The 22,429-nt window shown below is 34.0% G+C and overlaps 1 protein-coding gene across 1 annotated transcript in view; it reads left to right on the plus strand.

The window, feature by feature from the left end:
- Positions 1-22,429, plus strand: part of DNAJC13 (DnaJ heat shock protein family (Hsp40) member C13) — a 107,394-nt gene that overhangs the window by 51,594 nt on the left and 33,371 nt on the right. Inside the window, exons 14-26 of the mRNA XM_059390929.1 lie at positions 1,353-1,460; positions 2,066-2,221; positions 3,303-3,359; positions 5,359-5,480; positions 7,609-7,684; positions 7,960-8,055; positions 8,841-8,984; positions 12,586-12,668; positions 13,988-14,141; positions 17,233-17,336; positions 17,424-17,583; positions 19,249-19,311; positions 21,229-21,330. Of these exons, the coding sequence (XP_059246912.1) occupies positions 1,353-1,460; positions 2,066-2,221; positions 3,303-3,359; positions 5,359-5,480; positions 7,609-7,684; positions 7,960-8,055; positions 8,841-8,984; positions 12,586-12,668; positions 13,988-14,141; positions 17,233-17,336; positions 17,424-17,583; positions 19,249-19,311; positions 21,229-21,330 (1,425 nt within the window). The remainder of the gene's footprint in view (positions 1-1,352; positions 1,461-2,065; positions 2,222-3,302; positions 3,360-5,358; positions 5,481-7,608; positions 7,685-7,959; positions 8,056-8,840; positions 8,985-12,585; positions 12,669-13,987; positions 14,142-17,232; positions 17,337-17,423; positions 17,584-19,248; positions 19,312-21,228; positions 21,331-22,429) is intronic.

Here is a 22,429-nt window from a genome sequence, read left to right on the forward strand (position 1 = left end):
TAACTTGGTGACAGCTTATATAGGAAAAGCAATGAATTGTTCAGTATAACTTTGAAATTCCTGATTTACTTCAATGTTGTATTTAGCATATGGGACTAAAGTGGTTCAGGCAAGTTTAGTGGTATAGAATAAAACCTAAGTAATCACTTGGATAAAACCTTGCATTTTTACGCAAAAGTCAGTTTTACTATCTTTACTAATGAATTATTAATAAATTATTATTATCTTTACTAATAATTCCTAATAATTCCATTGAAAGAATTCTGGGATGGGGTGCTTGAGTGGCACAGTTGGTTTGAGCATCTGACTCTTGGTTTCTGCTCAAGTTGTGGTTTCAGGGTCGTAAGATTGAGCCCCTTGTCTATCTCGGCTCTGAGCATGGACTAATGAGAGATTCCCTCTCTCTCTGCCCCTCCTCAGCTCATGCTCCCCAGGACTATGAGAGTGAAAGAGAGTGAGCGAGGACAGTGAGGGGAAGGGCAAGCGGAGAGGGAGAAGCAGACTCCACACTGAGCAACGGCCTGGACGTGGGGCTCAATCCCAGGACTCCTGAGATTATAACCTGAGCCAAAGGGAGCCGCTTAACCTACTGAGCCATCCAGGAGCCCCAATAAATAAATAAATCTTTTAAAAAAAGGAACTAGTGGGGTAACTGGATAATAAAATACCATAGTGTGAAACAAATACATTGAGCTCTCATTACATACTAGATTTTGGCTATATATTTTATACAAATTATCTCATTTAAGCTTCATAATAGTCCTATGAGCTAAGTACTACTAATCTCACTTGGATGGCTGAGGAAAGTAAAACTTAGAGCTGAAACAGCTTAACCTTGCTAGAGGTCAGCTGTGGTCAGTAGCAAAGTTAGGATTGAATCTTTACTCCTAACCATCATACTGGAATGTTTTTCCCATTCTCATTTATTCCACCATTCAGAAAAGACAAAGAAGTATTTGCTGCTCATTTTAGTACCTGTTTTTAAACACTTAAAAAAAATAATCAAATAAATGCTAAGTTTTATCTTATCATTTCAAATTTAAATTATAAAATTGGAGGAGAGGAAATGGGTGTCACTTGCATTTTAAGAAGGAGACTTGGGACTTTCAAGAGAGTACCTTGTGCAGTACTCTCTATGGGTACTTGCTGGGCACAGTGTCTATGAAGCCTCATCAGACTCGGGGAATCTCACTTTGCCTGCTTGTCTTATCATGAGTTTCCTTTCTGCCTTCAACTTTAAAGGCTGTGATTTTTAATTCTTTTATTATTTAATGAATACTCTTTATAAATGACTTGCACATGATGCCAATATGTGGGCCTGCTCATGAATTATCACTATTTTTAATCAATAGCCCATGCATGATGACTATGACTTAAGACAAGAACAGCTGAACAAAGCTTCGCTTCTCTCTTCAAAGAAGTTTCTGGAAAACTTACTGGAAAAATTTAATTCCCACGTGGTAAGTTGTAATTAAATTTGTCTTAATGAGAGATACCATACATTACTGAAAGGTATTCTAGACGTGCAGTTTGGCAGTTTTTTTTTTTTTTTTAATTGCAGCTCCCAACTTTGGTCAATATTGATTGTACAACAGTTTGGTCAGCTTGGTCATTTGCTAATAGTAAAATATTCTGTTTTAGGACTGTCTCCATTTATCTGGGAAAAATAAGTTGCGAAGACTTTAGATTTTTTTCTTTTTCTTTAATGTAAAAAATAAAATAAACTGCTCTTTAAAAAAAAAAAAAAAGCCAAATCAGCTCCTCAGTCATTGCTAACAGCTTTGGAGATGGGCAACCTATAGATTTAGAAAGAACAAATTGTTGGAGTTGTTTAAATGTTGTCAAAGATTGCTTATTATATAAATACTAAACATATTAACCTTAGTTATTTGTATTTGAGGAGTCTTGGTTATTTTCTTGAAATTTGACCAAATTTTAATTATTTTCCTTTTGAGATATGGTAAGCAGTGGATTTACTGTTTAACTTATAAGGTAACAGAAGCACGTTATTGCTGTGTTTTACTTGAATTTCTTTATCCTAAGGCAGTATGTTACTTTGTTTCAGGATCATGGGACTGGTGCCCTAGTTATTAGTTCACTCTTGGACTTCCTTACTTTTGCCCTCTGTGCTCCATATAGTGAGACAACTGAAGGACAGCAGTTCGATATGCTTTTAGAGATGGTAGCATCCAATGGAAGAACTCTCTTTAAGCTTTTTCAGGTGAGAGCTTGTATCTTTCTTATCAGAAAACTACTTTTTGGGTCAGTTTGGTTTTAAAATACGGGATGTGTGGGCATCTGGGTGGCTCTGTTGTTAGGCCTTCAGCTCGGGTCATGATCCCAGAGTCCTGGGATCCAGCCCCCATCTGGCTCCCTGTTCAGCGGGAAGCCTGCTTCTCCCATTCCCCCTGCCTGTGTTCCCTCTCTGGCTGTGTGTGTCAAATAAGTAATAAATAAAAACTTCAAAAAAAATAAATAAATAAAGGATGTGTGCTTCCATAGTAATGCTGATAAATACAGCCTAAAACATTGTCATCTTAAGGTTATCTAATTCCACAGATTTCTTGGTGTTTCGTGTAGAACTTTGTTGATGGTTTTTGACCACTGTTTTGACCCTATTGCCTATCTTTTCTCAGAAGTAGTGAAAAACTTATTTTCTGATAGGCCCAGAGTACCGTTTTCTTTATAAATTCCCCCCAAATAGGGCTATTTATAAATAGCTGAAAACAGTGTTACTTTATATAATACTATAGTATTTATTATGTACATGTGATGTTTCTATATGTTGCTTATATTTTTATTTTATCTTCATTTGTTTTGTAAACATTATTTTGTATTATTTTACATCATTACTGTTTGATATTTATCATTCAGATAACTAATTATTCAAATAAGTACCAGCAGTTTCCTGCTAATGTTTTAATTCTTAAAGCTATAAGAATTCCTAAATTTTTTTTTTAAAGATTTTTATTTATTTATGTTTTTGACAGAGAGAGATCACATGTAGGCAGAGAGGCTAGCAGAGAGAGGGGGAGGCAGGCTCCCAGCTGAGCAGAGAGCCCGATGTAGGGCTCAATCTCAAGACCCTGAGATCATAACCTGAGCCGAAGGCAGAGGCTTAACCCACTGAGCTACCGAGGTGCCCCAGAATATCTAAAACTTTTAACCAGACTGTGACTTTGAGATGTAGCCTTTACTAATTTTAATGGCTGATAAAATTGTATATCCTCCTTAAAAGCAATAGCTAGTATGTTGCAATAAAATTCTTTTATTCTTTAATTCTTTTTTCCCCTATTTTAAAGCATCCTTCCATGGCAATCATAAAGGGAGCTGGATTGGTTATGAAAGCAATAATAGAGGTGAGAACATTTTGAAATTTTAAACCTACTTGAATGTTGATTGGCTATTTTAATCGAAGCTGACAAAATTACCTTCCAGCCTTTATGGGAAACATGCAGTTTTTCTGGGTCAGAAAAGTAATTTTGAGTCTTTATTCAGAAATTAGTTTTAAACTACAGAAACAGTTCTCAATATTTAAAGTTGTGAGGTAAGTGGGATTTGGGCAACTAAATCTTTCGGTTCCTACATTATTTGTATTTTGTTTGTTTTAAAAGAATTAAAAGTTAGCATTTTTCCTCTCTTGCTCTCTTTGGGGGTGGAGAATGGTGGTATTGATGGTATTGAAATCTTTCGGTACTGAGGTTACATAGAAGTCTTTTAATGGAGTTAGTTCATACCAAAGTGGTATTAAATAAGAATGGTAACAAAAATTAGTTCCTCATGCTAAGGTGCATTTGTCATTAAGCTCTAGAGATCAGGGCATGGTATCATGGGATATTGTTTATCTAAGATAGTTGCTTAGCCTTCTGATTTTTAGAAAATAAAATCATGGTTATAAATATCAACTTGCATACTGGATGTCTACAATGACATCAGATGGCTTTGAATTCTTTTTGTTGTTTGTAGTGATTTGGATAAAATGTGAGAGTGTTTGCTTCTTTTACCAAAAAACTCAGTGATATAAATATATCATAATACATAAATATATATTGTAAATATAACATGTAGCTAAATGAATGCATAGAAGTAGTATACTCTTAAGTAGATGTTAAAAAAATTACACCTCAAAGTTTTTTTTTTTTTGCATTTTTAGTGTGTATTTACAGCTTAAGCCAATTTTCTTTCTGTAGCTAATGGGTTTTAGCTTCCAAAGTAATGTATCTCTCACAGACCTGGCAGCCAAGGACAGCTAGGACCGTGAGACCAAACAAAAGTGTGTTCCTGACCCTCATTGCCATTCATGGAAGGCCAGATATAACCAAAATGTAAACTTGGGCATCATATAAGCCACAGTGTCACACTCATAGCTAGTGACTAGAGCTGATGTCTGTGTAAGGAACACTTTATTTACACTGAAATACTGGCAAGTATCTTAAATTATTATTTTTTTTTAATTGTAAAAGTGTAGTATGTGGTGTTTGAAGAAACATTGGTGTTTACAGAAAAAAATTCAAGGAACAAATAAAATGAATCATTTATATTTTTATCATCCAGAGATAACTACTATTGGCATTTTGCTAAATTTTGTCTTAGACCGTGTAGTGTTCAAAATTATATGTGTACATATGCTAATTATGTATATATGTATACCTACTATGTGTATATTTGTATTGATACTGTCAGAATGATATATACATAATACATATTCAGTTGTACTATATACTTGTGCTTTTTTTTTTTTTTTTTTTTACTAATATTGTGTGCATTTTTGCTTTTTGCATTTAGGCTGTCTTAAATATCACACTGCTTACTTAATTCATAGTTCTGTGATTACCTTTGATTAGTAGCCCTGTCTTAACTCTGTTGCCAGAATGAGTCCATCTAAAAGCAAAGTAAAATGAGGATGAAAAGAACTACTCCAGTTTATCACATCATTCTTTTAAAAAAACAAAAAGCTGTGTTCACCATGAAAATGAATATCTTGTTAATAATAAAAGCAAGGCGGGTTTTGTAGAAGCCTTGGATAGTAATTACTGATTTCCCTGAGTCACCTTTCCTTTTCATTGGCTGATATAAACTCAGAGAATGAACCTAATTTTAATATTAAATTAAGCAAAACATAATTCATAAGATAAATGTATCTGTAAACATTTAAAACCTTGTTCCACAGGCAAATACTATTTTTAAAATTACTTGTATCAGCTGTGTTATTTTCGGGTAATTAAGTTACATTTCAAATTTTTATTACATTGTATACTATATAATTATTTTACCTAGAGATGTAAAATTAGTTCTATAAAATTAGGATAGTTTGTTCTGGAATGCTGCTTTAGGGATCATCTTCCCCTTTTTCCAAAGGAAGGTGACAAAGAAATTGCTACAAAAATGCAGGAGCTTGCCCTAAGTGAAGGTGCCTTACCTCGACACTTGCATACTGCGATGTTTACAGTAAGCTCAGATCAAAGGATGCTTACAAATAGGTAGGTTAAATTTAATTTGCTATAAATTAACTTGCTGCTTATAAAATGGATTCAGATATTACATAAAACAGACTGTTTGGATTATGGAAATGTTTCTTTTTCTTTTGATTTACCTAGTTCTCCTTTTCCTTTCCTTATAGAAAGATTGTGCCTAGATGATCATTACCCCTGCCCCTGGAGAGCTTGGGGGAGGAAACAGATCTGTGTGATTTTTTTCCCCTTACTTTCCTGTTATGGCTGTACACACATAGTCATGGGGCTGGAACATGGAAAAGAGTGCCTAGAAGCTTATGGAACTAGAACCATGTGCCCAGGCTTTTTTCTCTTTGTATTTCCATCTGGCCATCGTGTCAGTTTTTAAATATCTTTGGTCAGTTAGGCACTCCAAGAATAAAGAAAACCTTGTCTAACTGGCTTAGGTATTCTAAATCTCTTAGAGTTAAACATTTTCCCCTTTGGTAAATTGTCTTTTTTTTTTTAATAATTAAATGTATAGAAGTACATAAATCTATTCACTTACTCCAGGCCATATGAATTCCATCCCTTTTAATTTTTCTTTATGATTCCTGATGTGTGACCCTTCAGATATCCATAGCATACTATGACTCATTAGTTTAAAAAAAGAGAGAATATCATAAAATATTTTCATCATATTCTTTTGACTTTTTAAATGATAGCAGTAATTGCTGACTTAGGTTTACTTTGTTATGATACCACAAATTTCCTTTTTTTGTCGCTTATATCCAGTTATTAGATGTCGTGGTGGTATGCTGCCTTGCCAGTGGTTTTCTGTTGTTTATACTATTTTAGAGACTGTCTGCATCCTTCAATTTATAAATGTTAGCCATGAAAGTAGTCTTTTACGTAGCCTGAGAGGACAAAAAAAGATCTAAAAGAATGATTATTTCTTTGATGTATTGTCTTATAAGTAATACTAGATACCATCTTTCATTAAAATAGAGACAATTTAATGTCTTACTCCGTTAAACCCACATGTAAGATGTTTGCTTGTTGTGTTCCTCTTTATATTAAACAACCAGTTAAATTCTTTATTGTGGTCAGTCACAGTATTGAAAAACTGTCAATGTATAATACAAGTTAAGGCTTTTCATTTGCATTGCTTTATCTTTTACAAATTACCATGATAAAAAGTTATCCCATTTATCCCTGTTAAAAGCCTTTTTAGGAATCCCTGATAAATGATACCTACCTGATACATGTGAAGGAAATTATAAGTGTAATTAAGTAGTTAATTTTCAACTAGACATAGAAGTGAATAGTTTTAGTAGTGTTCATTTTTTTGGTGATAGTGCAGAGTACAGTTTGGGTTTTTAAACTTTTTTCTTTTGGGAGTGTAACCTTGTAAGGACATATATCTATAGTTTGGTTTATTTCTCTTATAGGTTTCATACCCATTCTTGTAGCAAATGACAGTGTGAATCCCTACTGAAGCACAGAAGGGTCAACAGTGAATTAAATATATTCTCTAAAAAAAAAAAATATATTCTCTGCTTATGAGGAGCACATAGTGATTAATAAATCACTAAGTCATAAATTCATAAATTCAGTTCCTAATTGTTCACTTTGAACCAAAATACGCTTTTACCTCTAAAGTGGCATGAGTAAAATAATTTGCTTTAAGTGCTTTAAGTCTCCAGACTCCAAAACTGGAAATATTTTCTATTTCTGACCTTGCCAAGTAGGTTATATTAGAACATAGTTATTGACTTTTACTCATGTGCAGAATTCCAAAGAATGCCAGAATGCTGTATGACCACTATATTAGGACTTGTTACACAAACTAAGAACATCATCAAATCTAATTGTCTTGTTTTCTCTCTTTAAATGAGGTAAAAACCTACTTACTTTTTCATGTTCAAGTCCATTGAAAATTAGTGAGTTAATCAGGAAAGCATTTTGATTTGGAGAAAATTCTAAAATGTTAGCAATATTTTGAATTACTGTTTCATACACCTCTGCACATTAAAATACTGACTTTAAGTATTTAACATCAGAATGGTTTCTTTGCTGTAGCTATATTTCTTATATGATATTTTGTTCTTAAAAATTCCTTTCTGTTCTAGCTGAGATAAAGCAGCAAACCTTTCTCAACGTCTGCTTTTTTCAGACAGCTAAGTAGACATTTAGTGGGACTCTGGACAGCTGATAATGCAACTGCGACGAACTTGTTGAAACGCATTTTGGTAAGTCAGTTGAATGCCGGGAAGATTAATGTATTCTTGCCCAGTAAAATTTCATTGAGTGAGTTTATACTGTTAAAGGATTTTTTTTAGTTTCTTTTTTATTTAAAAGATGCATATCATAGGAGTTGTCACATAATTGCTAACATAAATTGTCACATAAAAGTTAACCTCAGTGGCTTAAATCATAGTATTTATTTGGGTTTTGAAAGCTAAAATTTTCTTTGGTGCAGTTGTTTTGAAAATGGATTTTATGTTCTGTGTTTGTTCGCTTTTAGCCGCCAGGCTTGCTGGCTTACTTGGACAGCTCAGATCCAGTTCCTGAGAAGGATGCTGATCGGATGCATGTTAGAGATAATGTGAAAATAGCAATGGTAAATAATGATTGTCCTAAGTGTCTTTTCAGGTTGAAAAGACCACTCTTTGTAAAACACACTAAAAATTTTAGACATGAACCAAGAATTTACTGTATTGAATAGCAGTACTAAAAGTAGTAGTATTAGTAACAGCTTTATTAAGGTAAAATTTACATCCCATATAATTCACCTATTCTAAGTGTACAGTTCAGTAATTTTTCATGTATTTATAGAGTTTTAAAACCATCACCTCAATCTAGTATTATGAATAGTAGTAACCTTGTATGTTTTGTTTCCTTAACTCAGCTTATTGGCACATTCAGGAATGGATTTTTTTTTAAGTTTCAAATGTATAATGTGATATTTTGCATATAATGTGTGATTGATAAATGTTGAAAGTAACTTAGGTAGGAATTTTTTTTTTTCTAACAAAAGCTGTTTTTTTATTAAGGTTAGGCTATCTCTGAGAAAATTACTTAAACATCTTTCAAGATACACCATTGTAATAATGTCTTGTATGTGTTCTTTTCCTTTCCTCACTCCATTTTTCTATTTATACCCATCTCCCATTCACATCTTGCCACCCTTCACATAGGAATCATCTTGAAACTTAAGCAGAAAAGTTAAGATTTCTTGGACAAAAGTATAATTTATTGTAGGAATTTTCACTTTGTTTCTTCACTGAGTCCCCAACATCCAGTATGTATTTTATGTAAAATAAATAGTGTGACTCAGCTTTACTTAGATTTAAAAAAAATAAATTTGCAAACAGGACTATAATGGATTTTAATGTTATTTTACAGGATCAGTATGGAAAATTTAATAAAGTTCCAGAGTGGCAAAGACTAGCTGGAAAAGCTGCTAAGGAAGTTGAAAAATTTGCCAAAGAAAAAGTAGATCTTGTGTTGATGCACTGGAGGGATAGAATGGGCATTGCACAAAAAGAGGTAAAAATCTGCTTCCAGACTTCTAGCACTTCTGTGTATTGTAGGTTTGCTTTCATTGTTGTTCACAGAGAGGGTAGTCAGATATTTCTGACAACATAGGAAGAAGGGTCACCTAATTGTGATTCGTATTTTTATATAAATTTTTCTTAATCCATAGTTATATGAATCAGTGATTAGGATTTTAGTTAGGTATTTTATATGAAATTTAATATAAAATTCCACTCTTAGGTTTTCTTCCATGACTTCTAGTTTCCATGCTAATTTATTTGTATGAATCTGCTTTTTTCCTTCCTTCTCTGAATTTTATTTTATAGCTATAAAAATAAAGTGCTCATCTTTAGCATTTTTATTCAGAGCTAGACAGGTGTTTTGGTAATAAGATTCACATTTTTAAATTTACTGTGTGTACTTAAATTTTTCAGTATTAGCTCCTCAAATCAAGGCCAGGTCAAAAACAGTTTTGGTCTTACTCTTTAGCAAGTAGTATGATCAGTAGAACCTAATTTAGTAATGCATATTCTTCTCTCTAGAATGGAATCAACTAAAGTTTAAATCAACTAAAGTTGACTTGATCTCACCATTTTTATTAACCACACTTACATTCGTTCCCTTAAACCATCTCTACTTATGGTAGCTATTTCTTTATACAAAGAAAATAATATAAATATCTCACTAAACAGGTTTCTTACGAATTTCCAGAACATCTAGACGTAGGAGTCAGTGCTACAGAACAATTGTAGTCTTTTGTGTGTATCTGAAATTGAGCCCAAAATTCAGTTCTATAGAACTTGAGCCTAAAGTGTTCATGCTGATCTGTGTAAATGACATACGCAATACAAAGAATCACTAGACATACTTTAGTTTTAACTTTTTAAATTATTTTTATTAACATAATGTATTATTTGCCCCAGAGGTACGGGTCTGAATCATCAGGCTTACACATTTCACAGCACTCACCATAGCACATACCCTCCCCTATGGCCATAACCCAGCCATCCTATTGCTACTATCCCCTCACCACCCCAGCAACCCTCAGTTTGTTTCTTGAGATTAAGAACTAGACATGCTTTCCAAATGGCTAGGATAGTGAGGAGAATCTTCCATGTTGAACTGTTTAACCTACATCTGAGCATAATTTTGTGGTTTATTAACCCATAAAACAACTTACGGCATAAAATCAGAATAACAGTGCCTCCCTTTTCTACTTTGTAGGGCTGCTTTGATGTAAAAGTAGGGTAATTATAGGGGCACCTGGGTGGCATAGTCATTTAAGCGTCTGTCTTGATTTCAGCTCAGGTCACAATCTCAGGGTTGTGCGATCAAGCTCTTCGTCAAGGTCTGTGCGGAGTGTGCTGCTTAAGATTTTTTCCACCCCACCCCACTCACTTGCTTCTCCTATCTCTCTCTCTTTCTCTCTAAAAAAAAACCAAGGTAATAATAGAAGCACTATGTACATGTTTGGTCATGATAATATTCCTATACCATTTGAGTAATTAAAAATCAACAGATAGGATATAAATGATTTTCAGTTATTAAAAATTATGACCTTTGAGTTCAGGTAGTTAAGCCCCATTTCTAAAATCATAGTTGTTCAAGCTGTTGGATGTAATTAACTGAAGTAAGTTTTTGGCATTGATTTCATATACATCTATCCAACAAAAGCTTGAACGCAAAGCTCTTTTAGCTGTAAATGCAGATAACACATGCTATTTAAAGACAACAATTCAGAGGAAAAATAGTATATTTGTAAATATCAATAATGTTTTATTGTTCTGTTGGTTTCATTTATGTGGGTGTTATCTAAAACTGAGCAAATAAGGATGCCAAATAGAACTGCTGGTCAAGAAACTGTTTCGGTAGCAAATGGATTTTTTTTGCTGTAGTGCCATTTTTAATGTTAATTTCTTTAGGAAACAGTGAATAATCTTTGTGATTCTTTTATTTGTAGAAATAATAACACCCAAATATGGAATGATCATGTGCTTTAGCTAGTCTGAAAACTAACCATTGTCAAGATTAACTGGCTAGGCTTAAAAGGAACTGCATTTCTTACATAATCAGAATGTTTTTAAGTCAATTTCATTTGTAGCTAATGCTGTGTGTTCAATTAATAATAAACATTGGCTAATGTATAATATTGCTCTTTCTTCTTTTATTTTAGTTGAGGTATTTGTTTAGCTAGATAGGGGTTTTACCCTAAGTCTCTTGAATCTGTGGACTCTATTTATGGAGAGAACTGATTGTGCTTTTTGTGTATAGCATTTACATTTTCACCACTCTGTACTCCCAGCTTTTTGTCTTGAGAGCAGGGGAAATTGAAGAAAGTGCTGCTTAATTAGAAGTTACAGAGAAAATTTTATCATTAAAACTAAATCTTTGAATTGTTTATGTGCTTTGTTCAAGTCACCTTTCATTAGTTTTCATGAGGGTGCACAGAATTAAAATTTGTAGGAGACAGTTCCTTACATAACCAGTAGGTTTTGTATTTTAAACAGTATTTACTTTTTAAATTTTATTACTCAGGCTTTATTCCTTCTATTCTTTTTTTTTTCTGCATTGTTTTATATAATTTGTCACTTCTTTAATGAAGTTACTTATAGACTTTTGTGTTTTAATCTCTACTACTTTCTACTTTTTGGTTCTGTCACATCAAAGGTCAGAATTTTAATGTCTACCGTATCTTCAGGCTTCGCTTGGAGAGGAGATTCCTAACTACCAGCCCATGTACAGACTTCAAGAAATCTTTGAAATCCTCCCCTTCAGTTAGTTACAGGCCTTACATATATGTCTTTCTCTGGAATAGGGGCTATAGCTTTCTTTGTACTCTCAAAAGTGTTTATGACTTCCTAAAATTTGAGTCATAGACTTAGAGAAGCAGGTGGGCCGCCTTCTGTCTTAAAATGAGATGATTTATAATTGAGACCTCCTCTTGAAGTTTGTATGATAGATACAGCTTAACACATACAGGCTCATTCTCATTTTTGTTTAAAACTTTTTCATTTTTTCCTTTTTAAACTTAAATTCAGGACAGAAACAATACGGTGAGTTTAAGTACCTGCTACATGTATGAAATGCATTCAACTGCCTGGCATGTGGAGTTGTCTTTGAGATTCTTTGTCTAATAAATTCAAATCTCACCTCACATGTGTCTGAATGTAGATTCTTATTTCTTGTCCATTAGCTGTTTCAATTTATACTTGCTCCTTATGGCTTTGATAGCAGTTTAATAACCTGTAATCTTTTGCATTTATTGTTTTCCCATGACTTATGTATTAACTGCATGTAAATGTTTAAAACAAGTCACTTTTTGATCACTATAAATTTTATCAGTCATCACTATAAACTGTAACAATTTGGCATTGAAACAATAACTTTAGGCTACTTGGAAAATATTTCAACAACACTAGAATTATCTGCTAGTACCATACTTATCACATTGTGATACAAATGTTATATTCATATTCTATGGATTTAATTTATTTCTGCTGAAATTTGATGTAGAACATGTTTCTCATCACTTATAAAGAGATGATTTTTCTCACTGAGCCTATTTGGTAGCCCCAGATTGAGCATTATGAAATTTTATTTCTATTTTTTCCAGAATATAAATCAAAAGCCAGTGGTTCTTCGAAAGAGAAGACAAAGAATAAAAATAGAAGCAAATTGGGATCTCTTCTATTATAGGTAAACTTAAAGCCTCTTTTCCAACAGATTAAATTTGGCATTGCCATTAGAAGAACCATGATGGGTTTTTCTTGCCTGAAACTAGTGCTCTATGCTGTGGGTATTTTTACGCTCTCAAGGTCAAGAATTTTAACTGTTAATATTAGTATGATTAATGATGCTTCCATATGTTAATGTCTTTTAAGAGTGTTGGTAGACTGAGGAGCTAAAGTTATCTTTAAATTTTTGAGATGAGATGGCTACTTAAAAGAGGTAGATGATGAAAACATAAGGAGACATGTGGGAAATGGGTATCCAGCTTAGCTGGCTGAATATACTTTTCCAGCTTTTCTGACCTTTTTACCCCTTCTCCATCTACTGGCTCTGCCCACTGTTCCTCCATGCCAAACACACACACACAGACATACACACATACAAAGACTTTGAAACAGTTTGGAGATTTTCTAACTCCAAATTGGGGTAATTTACAGTACTTATTCTGGAAGCTGACATATTGATTATACCTTGGCTGATAAAGGAAAATAACGTGCTTTGGAAACTTCTCACAGTATTTTTAAAGTATAAATACAGTATATAGTATGGTCTTAAGAATATTGGTTTTCTTTCTCAGAAATCCTTCAATTATGTTGTCTCCCATAGAGCTCTCTTGAACTCTAACATCATATTTTCTAGGAGTGTTGCAGAATGAAAACGGAAGGATATGATGCCCATCCACCTCCAATTCAGACCTGTGTCCAAATTTATTACAGCAGTTAAATTATTCTAGGAGTAAAAGGAAGATATTTTACAAATATCATTCAGAACTTGGCTGTTTAGCTGTATTCTTTCTTGGGTAGTTTGTAACATTTTAATCTAGAATGTTGCTCATCCTACATACTTCATACTCAGGTGCATAGTTCAGAAATTCTTATTCCCAACCTGAAATTTGATAGTCGATTGTAATTATTTTCTGACTGAAATTTATACTAGCAATAAATATTGAAAGTGAAATATCATTTCCTTGTTTTGAAATCCACACAGATTTGTTTTTGTGGTTTGGGTTCATTTTTTTTTTCTTTAGTGTTTTATTATGAAAACTTTCAAAGATACAGAAAAGGTCAAAGAATTTACAGTGTACACCTGTTACCTATCACCAAGATTCTACCATTTACATTGTACTATACTTAATTTACAGAGATTTTATGTTCTTCATAAAGAACATAGTTTTTGCTAAAGTTTGTTAATTCTGCTGTTTTCTTATTATAAAATGCAGTAAGTGATGCTTATAGATTTTTTAAAAGTGTTTATTGCTTCCTACTATTTTCTGATTATATGTATAGGTTTGGTCAGGATCATGCCAAGTCAAACCTAATTTGGAATTTCAAAACACGAGAAGAACTGAGAGATTGTCTTGAATCTGAAATGAGAGCATTTAATATTGATAGAGAGCTTGGTAGTGCTAATGTGATCTCCTGGAACCACCATGAATTTGAGGTAAAGTTTAATTTTTATAATACCAATTTTTTCTTTTTGGAAGCACATGTTATTTTTGGAGTGTTTTTCAAAGATTTATGGTTATATAACTTTTTTTTACCTTTCCTTTTTAATTTTATGGAGGAAATACTAGAAAACTTTTATTTTTGTCTGAGACAAAAAATAAAAATTCATTACATTAGGTAACTCAGCTTTGTACCTGAACTTTTGTACCTGAGAATGTAGGAGTTTCAATGAGTTTGGTCTTCTGCTTTCTAGATCTGTTCTTTGCTTATTTTTTTCCCCTTAGATTTTTTTTCTCCACTGAAATACAGCCTGTTTTCCTTTTTTCCTTGTACTTGTACCTTGTTTAACTAACTTTTTTTGTGGTAGTTGATTCTGAATGTGGCCATATTTTACTTTTTTTTTAATTAGATGGAGAGAGAAGAGCACAAGTAGGCAGAGCAGCAGGGAGAGGGAGAGGGAGAAGCAGGCTCTCCGCTGAGCAGGGAGCCTGATGCGGGGCTCAATCCCAGGACCCTGAGATCATGACCTGAGTCACAGGCAGATGCTTAACCGATTGAGCCACCCAGGCGCCCCCATATTTTACTTTGCTATTAAAATATTCATGTGAAGAACAATAGAATAAGATCAAGAAACATGTGTGTGCGTAATGTAAGCTTTCATAGCACTTGTGAATTTGAACATACTCATGATCCTGTAGGCTTTGGTTTAATCCAGCTGCATTTGCAAAATACAATGATTTGATTGTGCGCAATCCCTTCTCCTCAAAAAACTTTTTTTACTTTGGTTTTGGGAATCTGTATTATCCTGGATTTTCTCCTCCTTCACTATGCACTCCTCCTTTGTTCATTTTTCTTATTTTCCCTACTTCTAAACTGGCACAAAGGACCAGTTCTTGGATCTCATATTTATATTCATTGTCTTATGGCTTTAACTGTTTTTTCTTTGCTGGTGGCCTCCAGATTTTTATCTCAGATTTTCTTTCTGAGATCTCATACTCTTATTTTATAATTGGATGTCCAATAAGCAACTAGAATGTAGCTCTAAAACTGTGCACTTGGTCTGCTCCCAAACCTACTTCTCTTGTAGTCTTTCTGGTCTTAGATAATGGCTCCTTCTTAATTTCTAGTCAAAGCCCTTGAAGTCATCTTTTCTCTTATGCCCCACTTCCAGTTTGTCAGCAAATCCTATTTAGTACACTTCCAAAATTTGTCCAGAACCCAACTCTCCTCTTTTTGTGGGATTATAGCAGTATCTCTGCTTCCACCCATGCCTCCTTGTAATCTCTTCCACCCATGCCTCCTATGTAAACATAGGAGCATTGTGATCTTGTTAAAATAAAGTAGGTCATGTCACTTATGTGTGCAGAGCTCTCTGGTGCTTCTCTCACTTCGAAAAAGCCTGGGATCCTTCGAATGACTTATGAGACAAGATTTGCGGGGCTCCTGGATGGCTTAGATGGTTAAGCCTCTGCCTTTGGCTCAGGTCATGATCCCAGGGTCCTGGGATTGAGCCGCGCATCATTCTCCTGGCTCAGCAGGGACCCTGCTTCTCCCTCTCCTTCTGCTGTTCTCCTGCTTGTGCTCTCTTGCTCTCTCTGTCAAATAAATAAATAAAATCTTTAAAAATAAAACGAGACAAGATTTGCGTATCCTCTAATCCCAAGCATTCTTTCTTTGATCTCATGATCTACTACTCACCCTTTTCACTGTTGCTACAGCAACACCAAGTTCCCTGGAAACCACCAGATTCATGTTCTTGACTGAAGATCTTTCTCTACTTGCTATTCCTTCTTAGTAGAATATTCTTTTTCCCTGGATAGTTTTATAACTTGTTTTTTCCCTCAGGTCTTTAACTGAATGTCATCATCTGAATACGCCTTCCCTGGCCACTCTGTTTAAAAATTCAGCCCTTGGTGTGCCTGGGTGACTCAGTTGGTTAAGTGTCCAACTCTTGATATCAGCTCAGGTCATGATCTCAGTGTTGTGAGATTGAGCCTCGTGTCAGTCTCCATGCTCAGCAAGGATCCTGCTTGAGATCTCTCCCTGTCCCCCTCCTGCCACCCCTTTACTCATTTCCTCTCTAAAAATGAATAAATCATTAAAAATGCGGCCCTCTGTGTGTGTACATACAACCTTCTACTCTTTCCTCCTCCCTCTCCCTTTCCCTGCTTTATTCCACCCCATAACACTTACTGTCACCCAATTATCATGTGTATTTTGCTTTTTTATCTGCTACTCCTGCAAGGACAGTAATTTTTATGTTTGTTTATTTGACGACTAGAACAGTGCATGGCACGTACCGTATATATTTAGTAAATAGAAGTTGAATGAATTGAATGCTCAATTTATAGAAAGAAAGTGAAATGGATATATGTATATATTTATATTTGATTTTATATAGTTTATATTTTTAGAAATTAGTTATTTTAGGCTTTGGAAAAAGAATTTTAATAATCTGGTCAGTAGAATTCCTTTTTACAATTGCTTGCAAATCTTTACTTTAGACAAGCAGCCTGAGTACAAAGGTCATGGTGCTGCCATAACTCCTGATCATCACAGACTTCTCCTTCATGTGTCACCTCCTTTGTAATCTGGGGTAATGTGACATGCAGAGAATGAATAAATAAAAATACACCATAAAGTGTAGTTGATGTTTTGGGAGATGAGGAAAAACCTGGGGTAACCTAGATGAATTGCACAAACTGTGTGTGGTACAGGATCATTTACTCCATAGTTGATTGTGACAAACTGAGAAAGGAGTGAAGCAGATTATCTCTTAACAGTGTTTTAAGTCTTCCTTCTCTTCAGCATCATTAATACCATATAGTCCTGTGAAAGTTTTTATCAGCAAGTTTTACATTCGTAAATTTGGCATAGAATACCAACTCAGTAACATTTAACTAGAATATTAAGTTATATTAGTAATAATGAATTATCAAATATTTTAAGAAATGAATTTTTTTCCTAGTAAAGGTGGTCTTACAAGAAAAGAAAAAAGCTCTGAACAGAATTTAAGAAGTATTATGTGGAAACTGCCAACACTTTCTTGTAAACTAAAATAATCTAATGTGTGTTTATTAATAAAGGTTAAATATGAGTGCCTGGCAGAGGAAATCAAAATAGGAGACTATTACCTGAGATTACTATTGGAGGAAGATGAGAATGAAGAAAGTGGATCAATTAAGAGATCGTAAGCTACTCTTCATAAATTGTTATATTTGATTTCATTCTTAGTTTCATGGCTGATTCCATTGTGAACTTTCTCTAAAAAATCTAGGTATGAATTTTTCAACGAGCTCTATCATCGTTTCCTGCTCACCCCAAAAGTAAACATGAAGTGTTTATGTTTACAAGCTCTTGCTATTGTTTATGGCAGATGTCATGAAGAAATAGGACCTTTTACAGATACAAGATATATCATCGGAATGTTAGAGAGGGTAAGAATATCATTTAAGGAAACTGCTACTTGAAAAACTTGCATTTTGGGTACTTGTTAAATTTTCAACTGAATATAAATTCTGTTTGATTACATTGTTAACATAACTTTCTGTATGAGTTTTGTGTGGTTTATATTATACTTAATTAAATATAAATTAGATGAATAAAAAATGACTAATGGGTTAGTGTTTGTTCATGTCAGTTTATTTTTTTCAGTTGCTGCTTTTGAACTTTAGTGACTTATTTGCCAATCTTTAAGTATGGATGAGTTGGAACAGTGTATAAAAGAAATAGTGACTGTTGGGTTTTCCAGTTCAGAAGAATCTTAAATTATGCTAGCACACTAAATTTTTTTTTTTAATATTTTCTTTATTTATTTGAGAGAGAGAATGATTGGTGGGAAGGGGCAGAAGGAGAGGGAGAAGCAGACTCCCTGCCAAGCAAGGAGTGTGATGGTGGACTTGATCTTGGGACTCTGGGATCATGACCTGAGCCACAGACAGACGCTCAGCCAACCGAGCCACCCAGGCACTGGCTAGCATACTGAATTTCAGTGTGAAGATTATAAAAGGTTTTAGAATTATAATGATAGCCAAAAAAGGGGAAACTTGAGTTAGTACATTTTAGAAAGTTTGTCCTTTAACACTTGAGGTTGGCTGGGGGAAAGAACATAGTGACCCATTCATCTATCCTGCAACTCAGATATGAGTATAACCTACTTGTTGCTGTATATACACTTTGTTCTTTCATTTGTGCTTATAGTCCTCTTATATTTAACATTTTGAATTTCAGTGAACTGCCTAGAACCATTTCACCAGTTTTTAAATGGCCATCAGTGCTTATTATAATTACCTTAACTGTCAGTCATACTTCGTATATTAGAAAACTGATTCTGGATAAAATCATAAAAGCATACCTAGGAAATAACATAACCAGATGAAAATTTTTATTGTTTGTTGTTAGACCAGATTGTACTGTTGAATTCTAATTCGCTGTTAACTCCAGCAAACCCGAGTACTTATAGCATAGCCTTTGTATTTTTTAGGCAGATACATTTTTTTTAAGGATTTTATTTATTTATTTGACAGAGAGAGATCACAAGTAGGCAGAGAGAGAGGAGGAAGCAGGCTCCCTGCTGAGCAGAAAGCCCGATGTGGGGCTCGATCCCAGGACCCTGGGATCATGACCTGAGCTGAAGGCAGAGGCTTTAACCCAGAGCCACCCAGGCGCCCCTAGGCAGATATATTTTTACTTCTTGTTTCTGTTCATCATGATGTGATTTATATGAAATAATCATTCTTTAGAATATTTCCTTAATTGAGAAGTGTCATCTGGGGTAATTTGTCTCAATTTTCATTTTCATATATTAAAGTATATATTTGTATATGTATACACTACATATTAAAGTAATCTATTTTTGACTTTTAAAATATATGCCTTTCTAGGGAAATTAGATAAGTTATATAAAATTTCAGGGAATGTAAGACATTGAGGAATTAAAGAATAATGAATAGTCTTCTCTCATGTTCTTGATGTTTAAAAGATGACTTTATTTCTTATTGACTGTTGGAGTCAACAGTCTTATTGATGGTTGTTTGTCTGGAGATAATAACTTAGGTTGTGTTTCTGTTCACTTCTGACTAAATTCTCATTTATTTCAATAGTGCACAGATAAACTTGAAAGAGATCGGTTGATCCTCTTCCTTAACAAGTTGATCCTTAATAAGGTACAGTATTTTTGCTTAAGTGTACAGTTATTTGGAAATAAATCACACGAATATATAACAAAAAGATAAATTATTACAGTTTGAGCTAATTATCCAGACATGATTCTTTTCTCATCTTCTCCTTTTAGATCGGAAATCTCTTTGTGCTATTAACTTCTGGAGTGAAAATTTTTTGCCAAATACTCTCCGTACATTCTGTCATACTGATACAGATACTAAGTAAATTAATGATAATACAGTTCTGAATGAAGAATAATGAGAGATGAAATCTAATAGCTGATTTTTCTTTAGGGACTCTTTAGGGTTGAACTTGAAGTAAAATAAATATTTGACATAAAATGGAGGGTTTCTTATTTATTCAGTGTACATTTTGATGATAAAGTAAGAGGCACTTTAGCTCTTCACATTTTTTTTTTTAAGATTTTATTTATTTACCTGTCAGAGAGAGAGTGCACGCATGTGAGCACATGCTCACAGCCAGCAGTGTGGCAGGCAGAGGTGGGGAGAGAAGCCGGCTCCCTGCTGAGCAAGGAGCCCAATGCGGGACTCGATCCCAGGACCCTGGGATTAAGACCTGAGCCAAAAGCAGTGCCTTAACTGACTGAGCCACCCAGGCGTCCCCACATTTTCTTTTTTAAGACATTTTAGGGAGCTCAGTTGGTTAAGGGTCTGACTCTTTTATTCCCCCCAAGATTTTATTTATTTATTTGATAGAGATCGATATCAAGAGAAGGAACATTTTAAGTATGGGGGAGCTGAGAGAGAGAAGCTGGCTCCATGTTGAGCAGGGAGCCTGATGTGGGGCTGGATCCCAGGACACTGGGATCATGACCTGAGCTGAAGGCAGATGCTAAATGACTGAGCCACCCAGGTGCCCCTAAGCTTTTGACTCTTAATTTCAGATCAGGTCTTGATCTTAGGGTGGTGAGATTGAGCCCCACTGTGTGGAGTCTGCTTGGGACTCTCTCCCCCTCCTCTGCCTCCCTCTCACATGTCCTCTCTCTCTCAAATATCTTTTTTTTTTTTTAAGGAAAATTTCATTTGTTTTTAAGATTTTATTTATTTATTTGAGAGAGAGTTCAAGCAGTGGGGGAGGGCAGAGAGAGAGGGACAAGTAGATTCCCTGCTGAGTGCAGATCCTGATATGGGGCTGGATTCCAGGACCTTGAGATCATGACCTGAGCCGAAGGCACTTAATTGACTGAGCCACCCAGGCACTAAATCTTAAAAAAAAAAAAAAAAAAAAAAGACATTTTAATAGGTTAATATGGGTTTCTAACAAGAATTCATAGTTGTAAATGTAGCATTAACTCACATTTATATGATGTTGCAGTGAAATCTGAGCAAGTCTTTTTATTTCTAAAATTCATGATATTCTCCCTTGCTTAGTTTTATTCTCACTTTGAGAAAACAGTGCACATTTTAAAATGAAGTATAATAAGTTTTATGAAAATTTAAATTATAATCTCTTCCTAACTTCTAAGAAATTGCCAGTTTTTATCTTAAGTTTATAAGAACTGGAACATTAAAAGGTTTTTCAATATACCAGATTTTATTTCTGATTATATGATAATCTGGTTATTAACAAAAAAAAATCTAGGAAAATGCTGGATAATTCAAGAACCAGAGAATTTATCATGGGTGTTGCTCCTGCCAGGCTTTGTTTATTTTTATTTTTATTTGCTCAGAATATGTTTAAGTAAAAATTCTTTATGCTCTCTCTTTGCTTTGGCCTTTTCACATTTATCTAAATTCATGTTTGTTGAACACAAAATCCTGAAAACACTTAAGTAATATCAGTTGTATGTCAACTTTTCCAAAGAGATCCTAAATGTTTTCTTCTTTGAGAGTCTTTTTGTAATAGTACCTATTGGAAAGATAAATTTTCAGTTAGGTCAAAGTATTTTTGCCTTCCAGAGAAATGTTAAAGATCTCATGGATTCAAATGGAATTAGAATCCTTGTGGACTTGCTTACCCTTGCACATCTCCATGTGAGCCGAGCTACAGTACCACTGCAAGTATGTATACTTATCTAGATTTCACAAAAAGAATCCTAAAAATTGACATGAAAATGTGTCAGTATATGTGGCCCTGAATGTGGCCAGTAAAAGTTAAAATCACCATAAGAACAATCTCAAATGGACAGTGTTGATCCAGTTTTATTTTTCAAGTGTCTCTTTTGTCTTTTAAAGTAACTGTATTTCTAATGTGGTTTATTTTGAGGCAGTGCAATCTGTAAGATTTAAACTGAATTTGTCAGTTATGTAATTAGAACTTATAGCATTAACAGCCACTGAAAATATATTTTGCCTTTAGAAATCTGGAGGCCTTATTGAAACCAGACAGTAAGAGGATAGAGCTCCAGGTCTCTACTGAAAGCTAACTTTCAGTACCTAACTAGTAGAAGAGATCCATACCTAGTTAACTAGTGATTTTTTTGGTGTTACATTTTGGTTTTGTTTAATCTCCTGGTTTGGGGAGATGTTCCATGTTAGTTTTTGGCTGAATTATGTACAGAAGTGATATTCAAATATTTAGAATATGCCATTTTCTATTATCAGGTATAAATAATAGTAATTGTAATGCTTCTGTAGCATGACAGTATACCCGGTACTATTTTGGAATACATGATATATTAACTCTTTAAATTCCCTGGTGGCCCTCCCATTTTATAGAAGAGGAAAAACTGCAGGACAGAGAAGCCAAGTATATTACCCAGGACCAACCATTATGGAATAGAGCCAGAGTTAGAACCCAGATTCTCAGGACTTAACCACTTTGCTGTGCTTCTCTATATGAATCTAATCATAAGTAGTAATTATGAGGGTAGTTAAAAACCTGTTTTAATAAAATAATACTAACTACATAAAAATTTTATCTTTGGTTCTCATAAATATTGATATATAAAATTATAAGAATTACTGTAGGGAGGGAAGTAGATTGAAAGTGTTTAAAAGCATTAAAAACCTTACTTTTAGTATTTTAACTCTTCAATCACAGATGATTATTGAAATTTTTAGTTGGAGTTTTCTTCTCTCAAAAGAACTCGAATATTTTCAGCATTGTGGTTTAAAGTTAATGTTATATTTATTTATGTAGCTATTTATAATATTCTTT

The sequence above is a fragment of the Mustela nigripes genome, chromosome 2 (assembly GCF_022355385.1).
Source record: "Mustela nigripes isolate SB6536 chromosome 2, MUSNIG.SB6536, whole genome shotgun sequence".
Classification (NCBI taxonomy): Eukaryota; Metazoa; Chordata; class Mammalia; order Carnivora; family Mustelidae; genus Mustela; species Mustela nigripes.